At 44.4% G+C, this 27,953-nt stretch overlaps 1 protein-coding gene across 1 annotated transcript in view; it reads right to left on the bottom strand.

The window, feature by feature from the left end:
- Positions 1–21,347, bottom strand: part of AFF1 (ALF transcription elongation factor 1) — a 79,224-nt gene extending 57,877 nt beyond the window's left edge. Inside the window, exon 1 of the mRNA XM_056855734.1 lies at positions 21,283–21,347. Within this exon, the coding sequence (XP_056711712.1) occupies positions 21,283–21,294 (12 nt within the window). The 5' untranslated portion in view covers positions 21,295–21,347. The remainder of the gene's footprint in view (positions 1–21,282) is intronic.
- Positions 21,348–27,953: the final 6,606 nt, after the last annotated feature.

Below are 27,953 nucleotides of genomic sequence, written 5' to 3'. Positions count from 1 at the left end.
TGGCCAGAACACTGGAGCTGAACCTGCAGATGGACTTACGCAACCCCTAGCTAATACTCACTGTTGAACTTCCATGGCACTAATTTGTGCCATTTCAGTGTGGGGCAGGATGTGATAAGGTGATCAGCAGTTCACTGAGATATGGTAGGTTTCCAGATTGCGAATTGGGCCTTCTAAGGGAAGTGAAAAAAGTTGCCGGAAGAGACCGGCATTCCATCTATCTGATGAATGCGTTCTGATCAGATTATCAGTTCTAGAGATCAATGGGGACATCCAACGCTTTTTACAGAGAGTTTTGTTCAGATAATTTAAGATCTTGATCTTCCTTGCCCATAGGTCAAGAAAACAATTGTCTTGCCACTTTGCACTTAGGAAGGCATCTTGCATGACTTTCCAGAATTGGAGAGGTTCGCTTTGGAAAACCTAGCCTAAGGTAAAGTATATTGTAATACGTTTCATTTCAGGAAGGACTGCGATGTGCAATTAACCCATGAGATTGTTGGCATCGAGAACACAGTAGAATGTGTGAAAGTGTGTATTTTAAGTCTTGGTGGCACTCTTGTGGGACTGCTTTTTGGTCAAAATTTAAATATGTTCAGGGATGTACAGAGGCTGCAATTCTGCAAGAGTTCGAAATGTTCTACTGGCAACAGATGAACATTTCCTGAGAATTTCATCTTTTAAAAAAAGAATCTCACGATCCATAGAGATGGCTGAATAAGTAAAGGTTGCTTCAGTCTTGTAGCCCCTCTACCATGATTACCAAAGCCAGGTTATGCAAAATACTAAGAACCATTACGTACATTTATTCAATCATCATTCTTTATGCAGGTCATAGAACTCTTGGTTCAGAACGGGAATCGGTGGGCACACAGAATTCTGCATTTTTACTACAGGGCACATTAGGGCTGCCAAGCCCCCCACTGTCCCCAGGTACAGTTTCCTGCTGCTGCCCACAGCAGTAGCCGAAGAAAACATACTTTTAAAATAACATACCCTGCCAGAAATGTTGTTAGTCTTTAAGGTGCTACTGGACTCTTGCTCTTTTCTAATACTTTAAAAAAAAAATAGTCACTGGTCTGACAGTGTGACTTTCCTTCCAGGGAAAACCCAGAAGTGACATTCGTCCTTTCTAGGAACCCCCCAAAACACTATGGTGTTTTCTGATGGATTTTTATGATGTTTTTATGGAACTTATCAGGCTGGGGATAGTTTCAGTTGTGGGTCGGAACCAGGTGCCAGCTTCACGGTATCAGAGGAGGTAGGAGATCTCTCTCACAGAGCAGTTTTTAGCCTGCACACCCTGTAGCTTCTGGCCTTGGGCATAAATTGCTAGCATATCTTACAGGCGAGGACGTTGTGTGCTTCCCCCAGACACATGAGACAGAGCTCATGTTTGCCACTATGAGTCATTTTAGTGCTGCACCGCATGCACTCTTTGAATAAGGCCTTCACTGATATGTTATGCCCTGCAGAGAAGTCAGCAATGGATAAGAGAGAGTGGGGGGGGTGTGTTAGTGCCCAATTGAGAGTTAGTGGCCTTTCTAAGGGGTAGGTCAGCGAAACCTACCTCACCACAATGCCCAGGGGGACAATAGCAGAGCAAAGTTCACAGTATCACGAAGTCCATAAAGTCTCACTTCTTTTCCCAACGTGGTGTAGTGGTTAAGAGCGGTGGTTTGGAGCGGTGGAGTCTGACCTTGATTCCCCGCTTCTCCACACGAGCAGCAGAGGCTAATCTGGTGTACTGGATTTGTTTCCCCACAACTACACACGAAGCCAGCTGGGTGACCTTGGGCTAGTCACAGCTCTGTTAGAGCTCTCTCAGCCCCACCTACCTAACGGGGTGTCTGTTGTGGGGAGGGGAAGGGAAGGTGATTGTAAGCCGGTTTGAGCCTCCCTTAAGTGGTAGAGAAAGTCAGCATATAAAAACCAACTCTTCTTCTTCTTCTTCCCTTCCTCACCAGAAAAAAAAGGGAAAAGAAGTGATGACGAAGTCGAAGAGGAAACAACTCAGATGGCTAAGGTAATCGAAGAAGCTCCTAACTCCGTGGTGGCAAAAAAGGAACCGAGGGAAAGGGGTGCCGCATCTCCAGAACACATGACAGTTTAGGAGGAAAAAACCATTGCTCTCACTCTGGAGGGGAGGGATACCCCATCGGTACTAGAGAAGCTTAAAAATCTCCTATTCTGCAGCCGGCCTGCATGTGCATGGGACTGCACTGTGGGGCTGCACTGAAGATGGAAGATGAACAATACTTCTGGGTTTTCCTGAAAGTGACCTCACACCGTCACCAACAGCCCTCCCCTTCCCTCAGGGTACATACATTGCTGAGTATCTAACAGAGGACATTTTAACATGAGTTGCTGCACATGTGCATTTGTACATAATTCTTCGGATGTGCTTATTGCTGATCTATGCACAACCTGCAGTGCGCTACAACCCTGAAGGTCCGTAACAACTGTTCAGGCTCTCTACAATCACCTTTATCCAATATTTTGTGAACTCGTATACCTTAGAAAGATGACCAGATGGAGCCGGAAACTTCCTTCCAAATGGGTCACCACGTTGGCAATGCAGGCATGCGCACACGGTTGTTTTAAACGTGGTTGTGTAAAGAACAAAACAAAATAAAACCCTCCTGATTTTCTGTGGCGAGTATCAGTTGGCCTCCAGGCATCAAAGCAGGGAAGCTTTACAGAAGTTGGCTGCTATCATTCCTCATGAGGCCAGCCATGAATTTTCATATGCCTTACTATAATGTTAATATTAGTGGTTTTTTTAGGTCATGTGGTTGTTACCTGGTGCTTAAGATATATGACTGACTTACTGAATTTGGCTTCCGTTGATTTATATATATTTTTTGCATGTTCCAGATGGGTTTTAAGCCTCCCTGGACTGCACTGAACAGAGATGAGGGCTAGGAACTTAAAAGAAAACTAGAAATTATTTCACAGAACCACAGAGTACTGCAGGGACTACACATATTTGTCCAACACAGCTAGTAAAATCCAGGCTTGTTTGGGAATTTTAAAAAATGTGGGCCACGCATAATGCAATGCTGCCAGTACAAAAACAGCAACAACAAAAACATGTGGAGTGACATTTTGCTGTTAGAACTGCTTAGAAAATAAAGCTGTGAACAGTAGAAATTGCACCCAAGAGCCTTGTGGCAAAATACTATTAGTACAAACTAAGCCATAAGCAAGCACATGTGTGCGTGCACACCCACACGGTGTTTACACTTTCATAGGGAATGTCACCTTGAATGCACTGGGAGTTCGATAATCTAGTGAATCTCGATTCTAATGAATTGGCCTTTAATTTTGGTGTGACCAACTCACCTCAGCATTACAAACAGCTTAGTATTTTGCTAGAAGCTCAGTGTATCATGGATCCAGAACTAAAGTGGGCCTTGACAACCTATACTAATGTGCTGCAAGAACCACCCTAATAGCTCCTGGAAGGATGCATAAACTAAAACAAGTTTTGGTCTACCTCTGGCTTGGATCCACAAGTCTTCTGCATGCATCTGAGGAGTGGAACTTACCCTATTCCCCCTCCTCCTTAATCTCAAAAGACTCTCTAAAATGCTGCTTCTGAGGGAAGAAGAAGAGTTGGTTTTTATATGCCAACTTTCTCTACCACTTAAGGGAGGCTCAAATCGGCTTACAATCACCGTCCCTTCTCCTCCCCACAACAGACACCCTGTGAAGTAGGTGGGGCTGAGAGCGCTCTAATGGAGCTGTAACTTGCCCAAGGTCACCCAGCTGGCTTCCTGTGTAGGAGTGGGGAAACAAATCCAGTTCACCAGATTAGTGTCTGCCGCTCATGTGGAGGAGTGGGGAATCAAACCCGGTTCTCCAAATTAAGAGTCCACAGCTCCAAACCACTGCTTTTAACCACCACACCACGCTGGCTGGAAAAGAGACCCCTCCAAAGAACAGCATGGGGGGAGGAGCTGATTGAAGTCACACCCCTTTCTGTCTGTGGACATCCTCCATGGGATGCAAGCTTGTACGTCCATTTCTGGTCCATGGTTTAAAAAAGGTACCAGGTTTGCAAATACTGCAACATATATGGAGGGGGGGAGTTATGTGTCATAAGTGGATCAGCAGTAGTTCTGCATATGTTTGTGTAGAATTCAAATCTCCATTCAGCTATGAAACATGCTGCAGTAGCCTGGGACAAGTCACTGTGGCTCAATTCAGCTTAGCTATGGCTTGGCATGATTTTACAAGTCGACAAACCCTGGTGTGCAACCACTTCGCAAGCCAGAACGAAGAGGGTTTGCAATCAGGAGTACCGAGCAGTAAAGGAAAGCAGACAAACGATTTCAAACCATAATTACACTGATTGTGTGGAAGTTCAAACAAGCTATGTCCCCAATTGGGGGACTTCCATTCACAGAACAGACCCCTTCAAGTCACCTCTTCTTGCTGCACCCCATCTGTCCCCAAAGGTTGGGCGATCCGGGGGGGGGGGACTGTGGCTCAAGGGGAATTCCATGAAATTGGCAGATGCCTCCTCATGCATGCAAAAAGCACAAGTGGGCACTTGGCTCCCACATTATGGGGTGTGTGTGTGCAAACCATGGGGTCTGGCATGATGTCCAAATTGAAGCATCCTTTCTCTTCACTGAATGGCCCTTGGACCTTTTTTTTTTATTTCCCCCCGTACCTCCTACATAAGACGTCTGCTTAGCAATGAGCCACTGATCGCATCTGAAGACGCCGGAATAAAATGTTGTGTAGTCTGTAAAATGTGACTAGACTCCCTGTTTATTTTTGCTGCAACTGACTAGCACAGCTATCCCTCCAGAAGAAAAGCAGAATTTGAAACAGCTCTTTTATCACTGAGTTAGGGATGGAAAAAGACTCTACTCCTGCCAAGTTCACACTTCGTTACCAATACCAATACATCAAGGATCAAACCAAATTTCAGCTGCATCCTTGAGCATCCCAGGGGAATCACATCTAAACCAATAATCGAGGAGATACTGGGATTTGGAAACAGCTGAACTATGTCTCCTGACCTGGATAGCCCAGGCTAGCCTGATCTTGTCAGATCTTGGACGCTAAGCAGGGTTAGTCCTGGTTTCTATTTGGATGGGAGACCACCAAGGAACTTCAGAGCTGCTACAAAGAGGCAGGCAATGGCAAACCACCTCTGAATGTCTCTTGCCTTGAAAATCCAACAGAGTGGCCGTAAGTCAGCTGCAATTTGACGGCACTTTACAAACAAACTATTTCTATCCTTCTTTGGGGAAAATTGCAGAATCTTCTCTGCCCCACCACCCTTTGGAGGGAAAGAACAAAACACGCAATTTCCGAAGCATCATTGCTTTGCAGAGATGCAGCTTCTTGCTCACTGAGTCAGCACAACTGTATCTTTCCTGCAGTGCCCTGCAAAGTCTGCAGGTTTTGAGGTATATCAGATCTCATCCATTGCAGATCCAGCTCCTAAATATGAGCCAGTGTGGACATGCCTTCAGGTGGGAAACAGTGTCAACTGCCCTTGGCAGGAAATGTGGATGAATTTCTGTTCTGGACCTAGAGTTGCCAGGTCCCTCTTTGCCACCGGCAGGAGGTATTTGGGGTGGAGCCTGAGGAGGGCGGGGTTTGGGGAGGGACTTCAATGCCATAGAGTCCAATGGCCAAAGCAGCCATTTTCTCCAGGTGAACTGATCTCTATCGGCTGGAGATCAGTTGTAATAGCAAGAGATCTCTAGCTAGTACCTGGAGGTTGGCAACCCTATCTGGGCACAACACTTCCAAATACTAAACAGCATTTCCCTCCACTGCCAATATTTCACTAGCACTCTCTTCAGCAGAATATAATCTGTTGGTTCCATATATTATCATGCATAAGATGCTTGGAGTTAACTCACCCCAGTTACTCTGGACATTTGCAAAAGGATATCGACAAAATCTCTCCCTTTAAAATATGGGGCCTAAAGTATACCAGCCCTGACCTGGATAGCCCCAGGCTAGCCTGATCTCGTCAGATCTCTGAAGCTACATAGGGTCGGCCCTGGCTAGTATTTGGATGGAAGACCTCCAAGGAATACCAGGGTCATGGAGTGGAGGGAGGTATTGGCAAACCACCTCTGAACATCTCTTGCCTTGAAACCCCCCGCCAGGGGTCACCATAAGTCAGTGACTTGAAAGCAAAAAAAAAAAGGATACCAGAGATGTGGTTGGAGACATTTCTACCCCACCTACAAAACCAAAAAAATCAGACTACACAAGCAACTCGACACAACTTGTTCATTAGAAAAGTCCGGCTACATTTTAGGGTCAAAAAATGTGGGGGCAGATGTTTACCCCATTCCTAGAAGCTGGCACATAGCAAGCCCAGCCATACAAGGAAAAGTATGTTGAGGTGTGAAGCTCCAGCCTCCCTTCATTTCAACTCTTGAGTTGGAGATAGATTTCCTGTGGCGGCTGGGAATACATTTGCGCTTAGAGAATGCAGGCGGCCCGAACAGCCCAGCCTAGCTTGATCTTGTCAGAGCTCAGAACTAAGTTGCCCATAGTTACTACTTAGATGGGAGACCACCAAGGAAAACCAGGGCTGCTACGCAGAGGAAGGCATTGGCAAAAAAAAAAAACCTCTGCTCATCTCTTTCCTTGAAAACCCCAAGAGTTGGAACGCCATCGGGTCACCACGAGTCAGTTGCAACTCAATGGCCATTTATGCAGGGTCAATTTTGATGCTCGCTCAAAGCTCTTTTTAAAAATGTGATCTTTAAAATGCCTATTCACGGTCCCCTCGCCTGCTCCTTCGTTCCTTCCATTAGCAACCGCCGTTTGCATAGCTAACGCGCAGCTGTGATTTTGCATGCTTCCTTGAGGGGATTCTTCGAGGCGGTGGCAGAGCAAACACAAAAGGTCACGTTAAAGGGGCTCTTAAGAAATGCAAAGCAGGTATGCACCGGCTTCGCAGTCACTTCCTGAATGACGGTTCAGCGTGAAAAACTCAACCAAATATGCAAGGCACTTCAGCCTGGAACGCGCTGCTAATTACCAAGCATAAATGGCCAATGACAGACTTTATCTTTAGAGAATACACGTTACATTTGCTTTACAGTTAACACTGTAGGAAACACACACAGGCACAACCAGCATGTTTCGCCTTCAGATCACTTCTCCCCAATCCAAGAACCACAAGCTGGAGGAGGGGAAAATGTATAACCTTATTTTGAAGGACAGGTCGGCATCATCCAACTCTTGCCAAGAATTCTTCTCGACTTCAGCAGGAGAAGAGAAAACAATCCTTCAGCGAGAGGCAGAATCCCGAGCCAGCTGGCTCCCACTCACAGAGCTATAGGGCTACAGGGACCTGCAGAGCAACGAATGGTACAGTACAGCCCCCGAGGCATCTCCTTATGAAGTTTAGATTAAGCAGATTGCAAGCTGTGCGGCTGAATTTATCAGCATGCTCCCAGGCAGTGCAGGAACCAGCAATTCTGCTTAGACCACAATTTCTCTATCGAGAGGTCCCGCACCTTTGTGAGGCACAGGCAATGGGCCTGTCTGTGCACAGAAGCTTAAATAAGGATAAACATACAATTGCAATTTCATTTTCTGCAAGATTTGCAATTGCGAGATTTTCTGCACTCGCACTTCAACCCCCAAAACACAACTCAAAGAGCATACTGATGATCAGCTAAACAGAGTGGCCCAAATAATAGGATATGGGAGGAGGTGCTTTGGAAATGTCCTCTGTCTCTTCCACAGAACCAGACACTTCTTTTGAGAGCCAGTGTGGTGTAGTGATTACGAGTGGGGGACTCTGATCTGGTGATCTGGGGTCGATTCTCCACTCCTCCACATGAGCCGCAGACTCTACTCTGGAGAACCAGCTTTGATTCTCCACTCCTTCACATGAGCGGTGGACTCTAATCTGGTGAACCGGGTTGGTTTATCCACTCCTCCACATGAAGCCTGCTGGGTGACCTTCAGCTAGTCACAGTTCTCTCCGAACTCTTTCAGCCTCACCTACCTCACAAGGTATCTACTGTGGGGAGAGGAAGGGAAGGAGATTTTAAGCCAGTTTGATTCTCCTTAAAGGGTAGAGAAAGGCGGCACATAAAACCAACTCTTCTTAGGGACACAACTTAATTCAAGCCAGGGCTCCCAAAAACTCAGCTTCGGAACCCATAAGCAGGGCTGGCATCAACATACACTGAGGTGGAGCAGCTGCCAGGCCCCAGGGCTTCTGGCAGGGCCCACTACAGTCACCCCCATGCCTACTCACTTGCTAGCGCTCCACCACTTCTGTTCCCAAATGCTTGCATTGCTAGAGCCACTGGGGAAAGGGCTGTAGGCACTGCAGGCAGCTGTGAGCATTGGCAGTGGTTGGAGGGGAAGTAGACAGGGGAAAGACTCACAGGCAAGTGAGAGGCATATGGATGGGTACATAAGAAAGGCCATGCTGGATCAGACCAAGGTCCATCATCTCCAGCAGTCTGTTCACACAGTGGCCAACCAGGGGCCTCTAGGAAGCCCACAAACAAGACAACTGCAGCAGCACCATCCTACCTGTGTTCCACAGCACCTAAGATAATAGACGTGTTCCTCTGATCCTGGAGATAATAGGTATGCATCGTGACTAGTATCCATTTAAACTAGTAGCCATGAATACCCCTCTCCTCCATGAACATGTCCACTCCCCTCTTAAAGCCTTCCAAGTTGGCAGACAGCAACTGGCTTCTGTCGCCTGGAGATCAGTTGTGATAGTGGGAGATCTCCAGCCACCACCTGGAGGTTGGCAATTCGGATAGAGGGAGAGGCTTAATAAGTCCGAGGATTTAGCTCTACCCCTGTAGTTCTCAGCCTTTTTAGTCCTCACAAGCGCAAATTCACTTGGTGTGGTGACCCACTTAAAAAAACCAAACACAGCATGCGCATATCATCAATAAAACTGCAAAAGCCTGGGGAACACTTTCACAGGCCTCATGGCCCACTTTTGGGTCAGGAACCACAGATTGGGAAATTCTTCTCTAGGCAAACTTGCACCCCGGCCCCTCTCCTTTAAGAAGTTAAATGCTGGCCAAGACCACCCAAGGTACTCCCAAACCTAGGTCTCCCAAACCCATACAAGAAAGTCATAATAAATACTGACCGACTGGCTCCCAAAGCTCCTGAGAGGATTAGCAAAGCTAATGATTATACATAGCTCTCCTGTTAAGTTTCCTGGCGGGGGAATTAATGCAAACTCAGCACACTCCATTCCAAAAAGAAGAGAAGGTAATTCCCCCCCCCCTTTTCTGCCAATGCAGCAAGGGAATTCAGGCTGGAATGAAAAAAATATTCCAGGGACTTTTAGCCTCCCTTTCTTTGAATAACACTGGATGACCCCCGCAAGGATTCAAACGTTTTACATGAGAATGCTTTCTCGACAATGGCTGCATTGTACACTTCAAGTGTGGGTGCTTGGAGGAAACCAAACATTCCTTTCAAGGTTTTACACGCTTTTCTGAGCCAGAGATAGATTATCTAGCTCAACCTATGTGCAAGCCCTCATTTATATATATAAAATGAACATTCACGCTATTCTCCCATCCTCCTCTTTCATTCCTTGCAGAACAACTGTGTGTGTGTGGGTGGGGGGGAATAATGCTGAACTCAGCACACTGATACTGTAGAATGATTGCTTTATTTAGATGAAAGGTTTAAACGTGAAGGACCCTCGGAAGCAGGAATAGATACTGAAAGCTGTGTGGTTGGAAAGATGAAACATCTTCAGCAGAATATTGAAAAAGAAAATCTCTCTTTTAAGTTAAGCAAGTTGTGTGCGCGTATGTTAAGCGCCATCAAGTCATTCCCGATTCATGGCGACCTTATGAATCAATGACCTCCAAAATGTCCTATCTTTGACAGCCTTGCTCAGATCTTGCAAATTGAGGGCTGTGGCTTCCTTTATTAAGTCAATCTATCTCTTGTTGGGTCTTCCTCTTTTCTTGCTGCCCTCAACATTTCCTAGCATGACTGTCTTTTCCAGTGACTCTTGTCTTCTCATAATGTGACCAAAATACGATAGCCTCAGTTCAGTCATTTTAGCTTCAAGCAAGTTACTAAGCCTTAATAACTCAGACGTTTCTCAAAGCCCGGACATGCACTGTATGTCTGACATAGTTTCCTGGATAAAAGAGAAGACTGAAGTGAGGATTTCACCTCAGCTTCTCACTTGCCCTAGAAGCCACTTGTTGGGGGTCAGCATAAGTTGGTTGCGACTTGCCCTTCCACGGGAAATCATTTAATGCCTGCCTGCTAGTCCCTACTGTTACATAAAATTTCCCACCCACCACCCCAGCTACCATGACGGGGACCAAACAAGGAAGCAAAATTTCCTTTAGAAAGGAATCCTGTTCCTTCCCTCTTCAAAAGCAGATACACAATTTACAGTACAATCCTAAAAACATTTACACCCTTGTGATTGTACTGCTTGGATACTGTTTATAAACTAGGCTGTCTGCAGATCTCCGGACTGCATAATTTCAGCTTGCCTAGCTGTACAATTCAAGACGGTAGTGTACAACCACTGATTTAGACAGTAGCAGTAATTGTGAAATAATGCAAACAATGATCGTACCAAAGCATTACAGTTAACTAGTGTTTTTAAACCGAAAAGAAGTTAAAAAAAAAAAACTAATCTCGCATTCTACAGGTAGAATGAAAACGGTGCAATTCCATAATAAATAAATCTTTTTTTCTCTATAGCTAACCAGCACACTCTCAGCAGTATTTTCAGCGACTGCTCCACAATTATGTGATTAGATTTTTCTGCAAGCTCACTAAATACAAAGCCTGTGAATTTCCAGAAGCCCCTTAAAAATGTCCATCCATCTGCCTTGCTGGCAACGGCTAATCAAATTAGAGAGTCAGGGACAAAGCTAGTTGGCATTTTCAGCCTTGTGGGGCAGTACACACACTATCTGTCTGCCGTGTTGCAACTTGTCCTGCAACTTAATAGGATGTAAATCTGAATATGAATCACCTCCCTTTTAATATATTTAAGCTCAAACCAAAATAATTTAAGCCATCAAAATCAGGTGCATTCTTGCTATACCAGTTCTGCTACTGATGGCCAGAGTTAATTTTCCTTCAATGCAAATTCCACCCTCTCGTCCCTTACTGAACTAGAGTAACATGTACACTAACAGGGTTTCCTCTGAACGACTACCCCCAAACCTACTTAGCAAACCTGATTAGCAATGCTGATTCTATGTCCCTAGGCAGATCATGAGAGGGAGGGCATCTTGGCCATCTTCTGGGCATGGAGTAGGAGTCACTGGGTGTGTGTGGGGGAGGTAGTTGTGAATTTCCTGCATTGTGCAGGGGGTTGGACTAGATGACCCTGGTGATCCCTTCCAACTCTATGATTCTAAGAGGTCATGCTTGGTGGAGTGGTGGTAGAAAGTGCAGCCAAGTTGCAGCCAACTTATGGCGACCTCAAAAGGTTTTCAAAGCAAGAGATGAACAGATTTGGTTTACCATTGTCTGCTTCTGCATAGAAACCCTGGACTTCCTTGGTGGTCTCCCATCCAAGTACTACCCAGAGTCAACCCTGCTTAGCTTCTGAGATCTTACAAGTCTGGGCTAGCCAGGTCAGGGCAAGGTCATACTTGGTCAGCAATTAGAACAAATGGACCACTAAAGGATAGTTAAGTCTGACAGAGGAAGGGAGAAACTGTAGTGCTTGTCAAGATTTCCCAGGTCACTTCAAAATAGGGGAACACCCCATGAACACAACTACAGAACTACACTTCCAACAAAGTGAAAGAAGTCATCAAAAGGACATCCAACGATTTCCTTCCGAGGAGGAACTTTTGCTAGCACAATCACCAATTTCTGCAGATTTTCTACTACAGCTGCAGTCTCCCATGGTGCAGGCCATACTATTCCAGACAGTCCCCTGGTTCCCCCCATCCCTTACACTGGGGGCTGGAGAAAACTGGAAAAGACAGGAAGGGTCTGTTCCACCAGCAGAGTTCTGCTGGTAGTTCTGTGGATCCAGCCCAAAGAGCTCTAGATTAGAGTGTTGACAGAAAGCCAAGGGACGGTGTTGGAAGGGCATACTGTTCCTCCAATTCTTGGCCTCTCAAGCACAAACTGCCACACCCTTAGGCGCAGGTAAGGGTCCACGTTACTGCCAATTATGGGTAAACGCTGGCCAACTTTCCATCCTAGTTCAGATTTGAAACAAGAGTCTGAGACGGTCAAAATGGAATCCTAGTTAGAGTTAACCATGATCAGCAAGCCTTAACTGAGTGAAAGTGAAGGGAATTTGTGCTCGACAGTATAAGGGCTGGAGGGAGGAACTGTGTTATCCAACAGTGAACAATGTTACTTGCTCATCTCTTTGAATAAAGTTTTATTGCCTTGTATATAACCATTCACATATTACCCTCTGGTAATTAACACTCACAATGAATTAAATAGCCCTCTCTTCTTTTTTTTCATTCAGTTAATTAGCTACAACAAGAAACATTCCATGAAAGCTTCCAGGATTTAAATAAGCAAACAAAAACAAAAAAAGCAACGGGCCACATTTGCTGAATGCTGTTTTCTTCTGCCAGACCAGGACACATATTTCCGTAATCGCTGCCTGGCCAACCCTACTATAATGATAATATTAATGCTAGCTTGTCATTAATTTTTAAAGGACTGTTTCTCCTGATATGAACCTGTGTTCCAGCTTCTGCCTTCCCAATGGTTCCTTCTCTCTGTGCCCTCAACTAAGATTACTAGATTGCCCTGGAACCTAGGGTTGCCAGGTCCCTCTTTGCCACCGGTGGGAGGTTTTTGGGGTGGAGACTGAGGGGGACAGGGTTTGGGGAGGGGTGGGACTTCGATGCCATAGAGTCCAATTGCCAGTGGCCATTTTTCTCCAGGTGAATTGATCTCTCTCGGCTGGAGATCAGTTGTAATAGCAGAACATCTCCAGCTGGTACCTGGAGGTTGGCAACTCTACCGGAACCCCTTTATCAAGTTTTCCAAACACTTCTAGAGTAGAGGCCATCTTAAGCAGTAGCCTGTTCCACTAGAATAGTTGTTCTGAGGAAATGGGGAGGGACTCCAGGTCTAGCAGTGTTGAGGAAACTCTGTACCGGGGGCAATTTAGAGAAAACAGTAGCAGGAGTGTTTAATGTTTTTCAGTCTTGAGTCTACTGTGATGACTATACCTATAATGGTTAAAAATTATATTGGTGAGCTGTGACCTGATTTGTCTATTTTGTGTCTTGACAGCTGCCTTCTCTCCTTATGGGGAGAAAGGAAGCATGTGATTATTGAACGCGATAATGAATGTGTATACTTTCATATTTATTAGAACACTAGTGTTTTGCTTAATTGCAAAAATGCCATAAGATCTTCTTTAGCAGCACTTATGGACTAACTATGCAAGATATAGGGAGACCCATGGCTCTCCAACACATAAGCTTTTTAAAAATTATTATTCAAAGCAGCCAGGGGTGATGAAGCAGTACTGGGAAAGACATATTTAATCGTTTTCCATATTACTTTTCTTGATTCATCGTATTGAGTGGTTGGCTGTATACCCTGTGAAAACACTTTTTGTTGTTGCTGTCAAGTCGCAGCCGACTTATGACGACCCCGTAGGGTTTTCAAGGCAAGAGATGAGCAGATTTGGTTTACCATTGCCTGCCTCTGCATAGCAGCCCTGGAACTCCTTGATGGTCTCCCATCCAAGTACTAACCAGAGCTGACCCTGCTTCGTTTCCGAGGTCTGATGAGATCAGACTAGCCTGGCCTATCCAGGTCAGGGCAGAAAACATATAGACAGGGGGAAAACAGCAGGGGGGAAGGGTTTATGCCCCACTTTCTACTCTCCCCCTCCCCAGTTGATTTTAACTCTTAAATAATAAAACACAGGACAACCTATCATGGATCTTCGGCATCTAGTGTGGATCTCAGAGATTCAGGTCAAGCTGAAAAAGGAGAAAACCTGTGATTGAACTGTGTGGTTTTATAATCTCATTCTGAAGTAAAGAATTTCTATAATGCAGTGGTTCTGAAACCAAGACAAGATCCAGAAGCGGGTCAGGACTTTTGCAGGTAGACTGCAAGACTAAGAGAACAAACAGGGTGAGCTGGGGGAGGATCTTTTGGGAGGCTTGAAGGCAAATTCAGGTTTCCTTCTGTATAATGTGAAAAATGGCCATGAAATGCATCAGCAATACTAAATATTTATCACTAGTAAATAGGAAAATTAAAATATAAACTTATTCAGTATCAAAGGATGAGATATTCCAGCATTTTATGTAAGGGAGGGGGAATGTAGCGTGGCCTTACTTTGCTAGTGGATCCTGAGAAGTATAGTAAATTTAGAAGAGGGTCCCACTGCAAAACATTTTGAAAAAAACCCTGCCTTGGTGAGAAAGTAGGAACAAAAGCTGGATAAACATATACTTAAATAAATATACTAAAAATATGTCACAGTTAGCACAGTTAACACGCATGCAAAAGGGAACAATGAAAGTACAAAGCTGCGACCCAGCCCACAAATAAAGTGGCGCTATGTTCATGATAGTGAAGTACGTGTTTTCACCAACACGGTCTCTTGTGGTACACCTAAACGTCTGAAGATAATTGCCTTTAACTACAGATGATCCTAGACTTTCACCTTGTTCCAGATGCCACTTTCCACATGCAAAACAGCATGCTCCACTGCCCCATTTCACAAGCCAGAATGCGGTGGGCAGCTTTCCCCTGGAAGAAACTGAACCCGTGCTAAAAAATGTTGTTGTTTTTCAAGCTTGGTGTTTTCAGTGCCCAAGATTTAAGGACTATGAACCAAAATCTGTACACTTGTGTTTCCTGAGCAACACTTGTCCACAGACAACAAAAGGAAGCTGTGATATGGCACAGAGGATTATCCAAAGGACCAACACAAACACTTCCTTGACTGCATACAAGTTCGGGGGCATGCAAACGGGCTCTGTGGATCCCAGTCTTAGTAGTTTATAGAACACGTTTTTTAAAAAAATAAAAAGACCCCTTAAAGAGATCGACATTCTTTCCTGTTCCATAAAAACAAATTAAAAACCTAATCCTAACCATGCTGAAAGTTTGTTTTTTTGTCTTTTAACTGAAGACCTTGGGCTCATTTTAGCAGCTCCGTCTTTGTGGCGGCACTTGGAAAAAAGCTAAGAAAGGATTTAAAAAACCTATGAAAAACCCTTCTGAGCAATTCAGAGAGATAACAAAAGATACACATTTGCATCTTGGTAGTCTTCTTTCCAAGAGAGATAGGCTCTGACATTATTGGCCCCAACCACCACCACCACCCTAGTTGTTTATTAACGACAGATGGAGGAGATCTATAAATCAAAAGAATAATTAGACTAAGGTTAGAATACAAGCCCTGCATGCCACATCTGGAACTCAGAGGGTTTGCCTCCAGCCCACGCAGGTTTGTGCTGTCCCACGTTAGGGTGACTCACCCATGGCCATTTGTTCCAATGAAAGCAACTTTTGGGGTTGGGGGACAACATTATATATGCATGTGACCAAGCCCATCTTTAAAGGCAGCCTAAAGAGCGAGAAAAATTTAATGTCTGCTTGGGGTGGGAGGGGTTCTTACCCTCCCCTCAACAGAGAGATTCTCAGGGTAGATTTTGCAGCCAAAGCAAAATTCAATACTAGTGAACTTCAATCATAGAATCTCAGAGACCCAGTCTTGCTGGAGGTATGAGCAGCTCACTACCAAAAACCACATCAGCAGTACCTTTGATATGTAGGGCCATTTTGGGTATCATTTTTTGTCCCATGCCATTAGTGGTAAGGGAATATCACATGCCTTGCTAGAACTGGCATTCGCCTGTTTTGCCATCGGAGTCTATGAGTTTGTCCACCATTAGTGGCTCTAAATTAACGCTACAACTGCCACCACTACAACTGATCTATCTCTATAGTAGCATAACCAATAAAGGTGGGGGGGTCACCAGTATCAATTACTCTATTGGTGGTTCAAAAGATGGGCAGAGGTAAGCATCTTATTCTGCACAACACTCCATTGTGCAGAAATATGTCATTAGCTAATTAACTGAGTGCAAAAAAGAAGAGAAAGTTGTTGTTATTTTTGTTATTATTAATGTTAATGTTGTCTTGTTAAAGTACTCATCTTCTCAACATGGCTGGCAAGGCGCTGCTGGAAACAAAAGGCAGGCATACCTTCCCATCTTTTTGTTTGCATTTAATTTGCCTTCGCGCCTATCATTTGCATGCATTCAAAATACACCGCTACGTAACAACTGAAAAGAATACACAGAAATAACTGACGCTCCCCAATTTTTAACAATATGGATCGTAGAGAGAAAACTCATGGAAGTACAGGAAACGGTTAAAAGCTAAGTGAACAGGTAAGCAGATGAATTAATCAGCTGTCGTCTGAAAATGGGCATACAGGATCTATTTCAGAGGTAATCTGAGAGCAGACAACTAGCTGCTACGCAGAGTCAAGGACAGCTTGTGGGGGGGGAGAATATAAAGGTATATATACTCAGAGGAAGCGATCTGAGCAAAATAGGCTCAGTAAAAGATCTCAGGGACTATAACTAACAGATTATGCAATAAATTGATGCTGCATTCGTTTTCTGTAGTCCTTCCTTCCCCTTTCAGACAACTAAAACATACTGCTTTGTAGTGGAGGAAAGTCTAGGAGAGGAACTGGTATTCTTGTGGAGCAACAGACACACACATAGAAGCCTTCCAGACAGAAAGTAAGCACACTGGGACATGGATCAGGCCTCTGTGGAATATGCTAGGGATGTTATGAAAGCTCAAGCCAGCCAAGACTCATTTTCCATGCAGTCATAAGGTGTGTTGCCTTCTGTTCTGAAGAAGGCAAAGCAAGCCAGGATTTACAGTTTACGCACTGCAGCTATAAACTCTAAGAGTTTCCTTGTCTTAAAAAAATCTAATGGTGATTACATATTGAGTAGTTGTTGTTTTTTGGAGGGGGGGACCCTAGAAAGAGATGAAGAAGAGTTTTAGGATTGGATCAATTTTGCTTTCCTATATGTTAAACTTCTTAAATGATCATCACACGCAGATTGGGAAATTACTGGAGATTTTGGGGGTGGAACCGGGGAAGGCAAGGTTTGGGGAGGGGAGGGCACTTAGCGGGGATGGGGTGCCGTAGAGTCCACCCTCTGAAACAGCTAGTGTCTCAGGCTTGCCAGCTCTGGGTTGGGAAATACCTGGGGGTGGAGCCTCGAGAGGGCGGGGTTTGGGGAGGGACCTTATCAGGGTATAATGCCATACAGCTCACCCTCCAAACAGCAGCAAAATTTGAGGGGAGGGGCAACTCAACTCAAGTCTTCAACTAAATGGGGTGGGTCCATGATTCAGAGTTAGAGTTCCTGTATTGCATGCAGAATGTCCCAGGTTCAGTTCCCCAGCACCTCCAGCTAAAAAGAATCAACCAGTACCAGTAGGTGATGTGACAGACCTCCACCTGAGATCCTGGAGAGCGGTTGCCCAGAGTACACAATACTAATCTTGACACACCAATGGTCTGACTCAGAAGGTAGTTTAATGTATTAAATCAAATTGACCATGACATCCAAATGTAGGCATCTTCACCAGTTGAGGTTTCTTTCTTTCCTAGGACTTGGGATGCTTAAGTACGTTAAGTTCTGATTAAAAATCTCAGTTAATGAGAAGGAAACAAGTTTCAGTTGATGTAAAACCCAATTTGGGCAGCATAACTAACTTGAGAGTGTGGAAGGCTTCTGCTTTCAGTCTCCACATGCTATATGAGGGAAGTAGAAGGGAACCCTTGAGCCTGGCAATTAATCAATTTCATGCTCATCATGAACAAACTCAGATTTGGTTATGAATTTGGAATTGGGCTGTATAGAAAAATGTTCTTGGGTAATAAGGAAAAACAAAACCAATACCATGTCATAATGCCTGAAAGATAGCACATGGCCACAAAAGGGTTGGTGCAACGTGCCAATTATAAGTGAGAAAGCAAGTCTCTTTTTCAGAAAACTCCAAAAAGTACTACACACTTTCAGTTGATATGCTGTGGACACAGATGAGTCAAGTGATTTTGAAAGCATTTTGTGGAACAGAAATACTTGTGGCAAGTGATAAGAAATCCATGTGACAACTGAATGCAGAGAAGCCCACATAAGTTGACCTTACGAGTACTGACGGCTGGTCTCATTAATGTTTTACCTGCCTTTAAAAAAGGATCGTACTTCACTGCTTGCACGAAATCACTGTAAAAGCTCGTGAAGCAAAAAACAAAGACTCCAATCTCAACACTAAACTATGTTAAAAATCAGACATGAATGCACCGTAATATTCAATAACTATAATATAAAAACACATGAAGCTTCCTATATAACAGAGTCAATCCATTGGTCTAACAAGGTTAGTACTATCTACTCTGCAGCCCCTTGCAGGGTCTCAGACAGAGGTCTTTCAAATCACCTAGTTCCAAAAAGCTGGAGATTGCACCCTGGACCTTTTATATGCAGAGAAGGAGAACTAAGACTGAGTCATGGTCCTTCCAAATAATGGTAAGTCACCTGCATCTTCCACATGTAACTTGTGTACAGGAAGTCAGGATTTCACAGTCGCCTCTAAAACTGCATAATGGTGCATTAGCCCAGTGTACAATATGATAAAATGAAATCCACATGACGCCACACATAAGAACATTTGGTACATCTGTGTGAAAGGAAAAGAGTGAGAAGGAGCTAAACTCCTACTAAGAGGACTCTTTCAGTTCTGATGAGAACATTTACAAATGCAATCAACAAGGTGTTTTTTAAAACCCAACTCTTTCACACCCCTAGTTCACTATACAGGTTTTTAAACCATTACTTTACTCCACCAGATGGACCTGAATACATTTTTGCACGTTTGTCTGTTTGTTTTTAACAACAAATGGATAAGACAAATACCTCCTGCAGCTGGGAATGCATTTACAAAAGGGGAAAAAAAACAGAAAGAGAAAAGCCTGCATGCATTATATTTAACTGCTAGTGGAAGACCAAGTACTTAAAGATAGGAAACAAGTGAATAATTTATAAAGCAGCATTTTATTTGCCTGGTAAATGACAGATATAAAAAAGGGAAAATGAAAAACTAAGCAGAGCTGAGTAACCCCCAGGGTGCAAATAAATTTCCCATACAAAGACTGAATATTCTGCCTGTAATGCTATCCCCCAAAGGTCAAAAATACAATGGGCACTAAGGTTTAAGTAAACAGAGAATTAACTGTAACTAATTAGTCCATTAGCCAAGCAGTTCCAGGAGTCCTACCTTCTCTTCAAAGCTCTCTACCTTGAAGGGAACCTTTTCACATCTAACTGGTCTACATGCCATGGAATCACTGTGCTTTGCAAAGGATGCTGGGCATATCCCAGAGCAAACACTTAATTCACATTTACAGGTACCAGCCAGACCTGTTGGACATCACCATTATTCTGTATAATCTGAAAACGAATGCTGGAACACACCTTATCTTCCCTCTGCTGCTGCATGTGGTAAGCCAAGATCAGTAGGGAAAGCTATCAACTGGGGAAGTTTGTCCACCATTACAAATCTTCTAACTTAGCTACGTTTCATAAGCTTCTGAGGAACCTCCAGCATGAACCACTGGGTTTCTCTAGTTGATAATTAAACCAGCCCCCCCCAAAAAATGTAATCCTAATTTAACTTTTCTATACATCATAAAGAAAGGGCAGGACTATAAATATGACGTGAAATAAAAGGCATAAAAAGGGCATTAAAAAGGCATAAAGATTCAGACTCTGAAATTTACCCACAACAATGACTCTCTGGGCCAAACTTACTCACTGTAAAGAGGCCTGGTGTGAACACTACAGTACCATGGATGGTGCTTTTTTGAGGCATGTCTAGCACAAAAATAAATCCCTTTTGGAGTGCGGTTGGGACAGAGGTGGGTGCACTGGCCCAATTTTGAAGCAATAAACCCCTGTTTGGCTGTAGTCATTTCTTGAGAGAAATTTGACAGGAGGCCCAAGCAAGCAGTCTTCTCCTTCAATCAATTCTTGGATTGTAAGAACTGAACATGCAAGATCCCCCTGACAGTATCCTCTTGTGACTAAAGGTTGGGTGGGGGCCAGGCATACACTTAGGACCCTTAACAGACTGAAACGTCTCCCAGGAAAGTAAAAACTGAACAGGATGTAAGCAGCATGCACAGAAAAGCTTATGTTCAGGCCTTACTGCCTAAAAAAAAAAATCAATCCAATTTTGCAATGAAATCTACTTTGGTGTTTGACTCTAGAAAACCACATATATATTAGGGCATCGCCTACCTGCTTTTAAAACATTTTCTAGGTTTCTCATCAATGCAATCTCTGTCCCATCTGATGTTGTCACTTCTTTTCTACCAACCAAAAGCCAAACCCGAAACAATGCAAAGGCATTCCCTATTACTTGAAATTAACATTCTCGAGGGCTATTTCAGGAATCACAGCTACTTTGCATGAAATTAGCATACTTTTTATCACGTTTATGAGCCTGACCAACAGAAAAACACTGTTGCCTTTACTCTCTGACTAACTTACTCTGAATTACCTAGCCAAAAAAAAATCTGATGCAAAATTTAAAATAGAAACTGTGCCAGTCCTTTTCTTTCTAAGCTTTTTATGTCAATCCAGCAAACAAGAAGCATGCAGAATTTTTAATAAAGTTCTCCACAGAGTTCTACAGAATTCTTTTTTCCTTCCTTTTAAATGCACAGCTATCTTGCAGAAAGGAGAGCTTCGGAGTCACCTTACCAGGTAACATTCCCTTTTGCCACAACAAGAGTTATGAGCTTGCAAAAATAAATAAATTCTGGAGCTTTTAGGAAACGCTGCTAATAAAACCCAGGTCGACTGACACCAAAGGAATATGCCACAGCTTGTCAGTTATCCATTAAGCTGTTTTGACGGGGTGGGGGGGGGGAGGTAGGGCCTGGGCCACTGAAGCCATCCTTGTTTACGAGTCACACATGCAAGGGAGTTCGCTTGTACCTGTTTGCTTTAGCGAGACAGCCCTCTGAACAAGCAGCCCTTCCATTGGTTATTTATAGGCAGCACGGAAAAGAAGACATCTGGCCTCTCAACTCCCTTTCAAAGCACCCCCCCCCCCAGCCAACCTGTCTTGCTTTCCTGGCTGGGTCCCCCCCTCCCCAAGTAAATACCCTGAGCTGCGAAGGCCAAGCCGTGCATGGTGCGTGCGCGCATGGAAGACGTGGGGGAGGAGGAGCGCGCCACTTACCTCCGTGAACATGTCTTAGTGCCTCCCTACATGGCAAAAGAGGTTTCCTGTTTTCATACATTCCCTCGCCAGCTGCAATCAGTGTCAACAAGGTTAGCGTCTTTTGCGCTGGCGGCGGGAGCCCCGACAGGAAAAGAACTTTTTAATCTCTTCCCTCGCACTGAGCCATGAGAAGCCAAGCGAGCACTCCCAGGCAGAACTCCCTTGGCTGCGCTCCTAAAAAACGCTCCCTCAAGTGCATGGTTGCTTAGCAATGTCTGCTGTGCGTCTTCCCCTTTGCTTCTTGTGCGTTTTGAAATTGGCAACATCTGTCCCTCCGGCAGTTGTGACTTGTGCAAAGGACCGTGCGGAGAGTTTGCCGAAAACGCAAGAAAGCACGCCAGTGGAGATGTTTCATCTGGCCTCTTCTAATGGCCGGCTTTGTTGATATTTTATTTCCAGTATAAAAAGGGAAGGGGGGGGACCTGCAGCTGTACCCAGGGGAGCAGCAAGAAGGGAAAGCAAGCCCAGAGTCCAGTGGGAGTCACCTAGAAAAGCACATACAGCAAAGTATCTTTTTTCCCCTTCCTTCTGTTTACGTATTTAAAACCTGCACCTCTTCGCCTCTGCATATTATTTATTAAGCCATTTATTAAGCCCTCACGCCACCACATATACACCTCATTCTCAACTTTTATATTAACCTTCCAGAGAACGAGTTGTACGAATAAAGGATCGATTACAATAAACAGAACAACAGGATTTCATTTACGATATTAAGCCCGTAATGTTATTTAAATAGGAGATTTCCACTGGGACTGGCAGCTGTTTCTCATAAAAGGTGTTATGTCATTGTCTGCTTGCGTGCATATGTACGCGCACACATAGCATGAGAACAAGAAAAGAGGAACTTTATGTTTAAGTGGTGTCCACTCTAGGATTTTGAAGTCAGTAATATATAAAACATATTTTTATATATGCTCATGTTGCCTCACCTTGGGGAGGGGTCTGTGTGTGTGTGATGATGGAGCCAATTAAGATATTTTTATAGTTTTGTCACAAAACTTTTTTGTCTGTATTATTTTTCAATGCCCTACACCAGTGGTTCCCAAAGTGGGCAGTACCACACCCTGGGGGGCAGTGGGATTACCTAGGGGGGCACTAAGAGGCAAGGGGGCAGCAGGGGGGCCCTAGAGGTGGGCCCCTTCAACTGTGTTGTTCACTAATTTGCAATAGATCAAGCTATGGCACCATGCTGGCAAATTTGGTGGAAACGTTCAGAATTTTCTTCCAGACTTTGGAGAGCTGGTACCACTGGATCTAATTCATAAGTTTTGTTGAATAAATTTCAACTAAAAAGTTTTAATTTGACAGATGTGCAATTAATTGTTACTGTTTTGAAATTTTATTATCTTCTTTAGTGCGTCATGCAAACCCCTATTTTGAATAATGCTTTTTATAGGATAAGGTAGGGGGCACTGGGGTTGAGTTTGTGGAACCAAGGGGGCGGTGGCCCAAAACGTTTGGGAACCACTGCCCTACACTAACAATATCATTTTACAATTTTTCATAAAATACAGGTAGAGGTATATTATTGTTCAGATATTTTAAAAGTATATATTTAATAATCATACCCCCCTGAGTATAGAGAAGAGTCAGCAACTACAGCCCCATGGGCCAAATCCAGCCAAATCCATCTGCCCTCTGCCCACAAGCCAACCAAACTGAGAAAACATGGAGTGGAGAAAGATCATGACTAAGATCTTTGCCCCCTGCCCTGATCTTTGTGCCCCTACCTCGGGATAATTACATCTACTCACTCCCATTCAGTCTAGTCCAAGTAACCAGGTTGTTGTGAAGATGAGGAGGTGAAAGCCATATTATGCTACCTTGAGATCCTTAGAGGAAGGTTAGTATAAAAGAGAGTATTGGGGGGGGGGTATTGAGGTTGAGGTTAACCACCCCCTCACTCAATTTACAAAGTGGCCCATCTTCAGGCTTGCCAACTGCCTGGTGGGGGCAGGCAAAAGTCCACCAATCCACAGGCCTGCCCACCCCCCTCAGCTTTTCAGGGGGTGAAAGAAAGCCACAGGAGGGGGGGTTGTGATCAGGGTGTGCTCGATGCGCCAATGTTACTTCTGGGTTTACCCGGGAGCGACACAGATGCTCTAGCAATCACCTCTAAAACTATGAAATCCATAGAGTTTTGGAGGTGATTGCTAGTGCATCTGCCTCGCTTCCAGGTAAAACCGGAAGTGATGTCAGCATGTCACATGGGTTGCGCTCACCCCGATTGCAGCCGCCAGCCACACCCCTCCAAACTTCCTGCCAGTGGCAAAGAGCAACCCGGCAACCCTACCCATCTTGCAAATTGGTTGCTGACCAGCCAGCTAGAATGATGAGTATTACAACAGACTGGGGTTATATTTCTGAACAAGATACATCCACAGGATTGGATCCAACCAGCTTTTCTGCTGGTGATAAAGGGAAAAGGGATCCCCACTGACCACCAAAAAGGCTATACTGAGGATCATGGGATTTGCATGGACAAAAGCCATGTGCAACAAGGTCTCTGACAGGGAATTGGGTAAGTGAAAAATCCAGCTGGATCCATCCCACAGTAACTGAAAGTATGATCAAAAGATACTAGCACAAGGAGTGTGCATATAATTCTGGATTTCACTCACATTGCTTGTATTGTGTGCAGAGTAAAAAAAATGCCTCATAATGTTGGCCCTTAAACAAATTAATATGCACAATACAGCATGTAATGCTTAGTAACAAATTAAGAAATTCCAGAAATTGTTAAGAGGTCTGAAAAAAGATGGTTGGACATCATGGCTAAATCAAATGCCAAGTAAAACATGAGTAAATCGTTGATTTCAGTGGGCTTAAGTGGAATGGTGGAATGGGGCTATTAAACAACTTTGTACTAAAAGCTTGTAAAAATTGGTCTCTCGGGATATGATTAAAGTTGTTTAAGTATGCATTAAAGGCCCTCTTTGCACTAAATACTCAAAAACAAGTGTTGTGCACACAAACACAGTTTACAAACAGTCTTGTAACTACTTAAAGAACAACACGTTTTAGTATTTAAGACACAAATAAGTTGCACAAACTCATGACTGGTTCATCCCCCCATGTGAACTCCGTTCATTAACTGCACAGAAAAATACACAGTGGGAACTATGTATTTAAATCATTGCCAACACAAATCCCACTCCATCCCCACATCCCAAAATATTTTCTGCATGTGATCATGGGCACACACTAGCGGCCTAACCAAATTTTGTAAGAATGGAAGAAATACAGCAGCTAAAGTGTCAGACTGTCACGGCAGCCCAACCAAGCGATCTGTTACCGAGAACTAGAGATTTTAAACAAATTATAAAGCTACTACAGAACACCTCAATAGCAAAGATTAATCCAAGGAAGAGTTGATTTTAGAAATATCCATTTACGTGGTAACGGCACTCTTCTTTGGTCCGCTATGCAGGAAAAAAGTAATCAGAACCAAGTTGAACACTGTTGCTCTAATGCCATCGGGCTGATTAGGATGATGCGCTAGTATAGCAACTCTTCGTTCTACAAACGAACTATCAAATATATAGGGAAGCTGCTGGGGAAAGCAGCAGAGGTACCAGAGTCCTTGGGAACCACTGCCAGGTTTATTTGATCCCCTATCAACCAGCCGGGTTAGGGTTAGGGTTCTGCTGTCAACAGAAGCAATCAAGCCATCAGATTCCAAACTAGCCACCATGACCAAGACCAAAGAGCTGTCCAAGGATGTCAGGGACAAGATTGTAGACCTGCACAAGGCTGGACTGGGCTACAAAACTATTGCCAAGCAGCTTGGTGAGAAGGTAACAACCCTAACCCTAACCGTCAACCTCCCTCGGTCTGGGGCTCCATGCAAGATCTCATCTCGTGGAGTTGCAATGATCATGAGAATGGTGATGAAGCAGCCCAGAACTACACGGGGGGAACTTGTCAATGATCTCAGGGCAGCTGGGACCATAGTCACCATGAAAACAGTTGGTAACACACTACGCCGTGAAGGACTGAGATCTTGCAGAGCCCGCAAGGTCCCCTTGCTCAAGACAGCACATGTACAGGCCCGTCTGCAGTTTGCCAATGCACGTCTGAATGACCCAGAGAAGAACTGGGTGAAAGTATTGTGGTCAGATGAGACCAAAATCAAGCTCTTTGGCATCAACTCAACTCGCCGTGTTTGGAGGAGGAGGAATGCTGCCTACAACCCCAAGAACACCATCCCCACCGTCAAACATGGAGGGGGACATATTATGCTTTGGGGGTGTTTTTCTGCTAAGGGGACAGGACACCTTCACCGCATCGAAGGGACGATGGACGGGACCATGTATCGTCAAATCTTGGGTGACCACCTCCTTCCCTCAGCCAGGGCATTGAAAATGGGTCGAGGATGGTTATTCCAGCATGACAATGACCCAAAACACACGGTCAAGGCAACAAAGGAGTGGCTCAAGAAGAAGCACATTAAGGTCCTGGAGTGGCCTAGCTATTCTCCAGACCTTAATCCCATCGAAAATCTGTGGAGGGAGCTGAAGGTTCGAGTAGCTACACATCAGCCTCGAAATCTTACTGACTTGGAGAGGATCTGCAAAGAGGAGTGGGACAATATACCTCCTGAGATGTGTGCAAACCTGGTGGCCACCTACAAGAAACGTCTGACCTCTGTAATTGCCAACAAGGGTTTTGCCACCAAGTACTAAGTCATCTTTTGCAAAGGGATCAAATACTTTTTTCACTCATTATAATGCACATCAATCTCTGACTTTTGTCTTCTGGGTTTCTGGGGTTTTTCCTGTTTTTATTCTGTCTCTCTCAGCTACAATAAACCTACCATTAAAATTATGGACTGGTCATTTCTTCGTCAGAGGGCAAACGGGCAAATTCAGCAGGGGATCAAATACTTTTTCCCCTCACTGTAACCCCCCAAGGGAGCACATCGAGAGACAGTGTGGTGTAGTGGTTAAGAGTGGTGGACTCTAATCGGGGGAACCAGGTTAGATTCCCCACTCTTCCGCATAAAGCCTACGGGGTGAGTCATAGTTCTCTCAGAACTCTATCAACCCAAAAGGAGGCGGAAGGCAATGGCAAACCACCTCGGCTGTCTCTTGCCTTGAAAACCCTACGGGGTGGCCATAAGTCAGCTGAGATCTGACGTCACTTTCCACCACCACCAAGGGAGTACATCACAAGAGGAAGGGGGCAGCCACCTCCTGGACCCCCTCCCCCACATAATTCAAGCACCAGTTGTGACAGAGGGTATAAGATAAAGGAATGCCGGAGGCTGATCTACATGTCTGATCTCCCCTCAGAAGCTCGCGCTGTATTTCTGGCATTATTCTTCATTCATTAAGACTCATACTGGTCTGTCCTCCACACACACACACACACTCCCCTTCACTGTTTGCTGTATCACTGAAGTTGTTTGCCTGTCATCTCCTCTAAGTGATCCTCAAGTTCTTTCCAGCTAGATCCTCAAGTTCTTTCCTACTCGTTCTTGAGCATTTTCCCCCTCCTCCTTGCCAAGTCGGTGCAAATTCCATTAACGCATGGAAGGATCAACAGCTTCGCATTAAGTATTCTAATCTACTGCTACGTCAAACTGTGCCCAGTAACAAAAAATCAAGGCCAAGTTTTTAAAAAGCAAGAAATTAAAAAAATAAGTTTCCTCACCACCTGGGGTTGCCAGATGTTCCTAATTTGAAGGAACATCTTAATTCAAGAAGATTAATATTCAACAGAAAGGGCATACCACGTTTGACAACAAACGACCACCAACGGCACAAAAAACTATACTGTGGAACAAGTCTCTCTTTCTTCGTATTTCTGTCTGATTCATACTCACAAGCTCGGTTTCCAAGAACAGCAGCATCTCAGCATGACTACCTTTGTAACCAGAAAACACTTTATTTCCATTCACCTACAGGGTCCCCACTCCATTAACTCAAAATTACAGCCACCCGCAACAATACATGGACGAGGGGGTTTAACCCTACTACTTACGTATGGTTTTACCAATTGAAACGGGCACACACACGCTCCTTGTGCTTTTATTACCCCTTTAAGCAAAACAAAACAAAAAAAGATGGCTGCAGGGCTAACAGCAGCAAGGGGCAGCCAGTTCCAATGAGTAAAAAAGTGTGTGGGTGGAAAAAGTAAATCCTCCTTCCCCTCCATATGTGGCTCCAATCTGAATTGGGCCTGCATATACCTGTAGTTTGACTTCAAAAGATGCTTGGATGAATTCAGCAGCGGCTGTCCCAGCCTCTTGCCACAATCAGCGACCACAGATGAACAGGGAATGGGGCAACTAAAGGGGTGAAGCCACTACACTGTGATCTCCAGGCAATGAAAAGTTGTGTGTGAAAGCAACAACATGCCACAAATGAAATACAGTCTTCACTCAAACGCCATGAATGAACTCGCCAGCTCATGATGAGAATGAGCCACGGAGTACTCAGACTTGTGTGCCCCTTCAACTTGTGCGTGGCAGTGAAATTTCAGTCTTCCTGAACCAGAACTTAGCACAGTTTGAAAGTGGGCAAAAAGACAAGCTGCAAAGTACTCCTGCCCACAGACCAGGATTTTGTAGTCCATGCTGTGTCATTTTGGTTGGTCTTAGTAAAAGGTATTTTTCATGGCTT

This window comes from Euleptes europaea, chromosome 9 (assembly GCF_029931775.1).
Source record: "Euleptes europaea isolate rEulEur1 chromosome 9, rEulEur1.hap1, whole genome shotgun sequence".
NCBI lineage: Eukaryota > Metazoa > Chordata > Lepidosauria > Squamata > Sphaerodactylidae > Euleptes > Euleptes europaea.
This window is presented reverse-complemented; position numbering and strand designations above follow the sequence as displayed.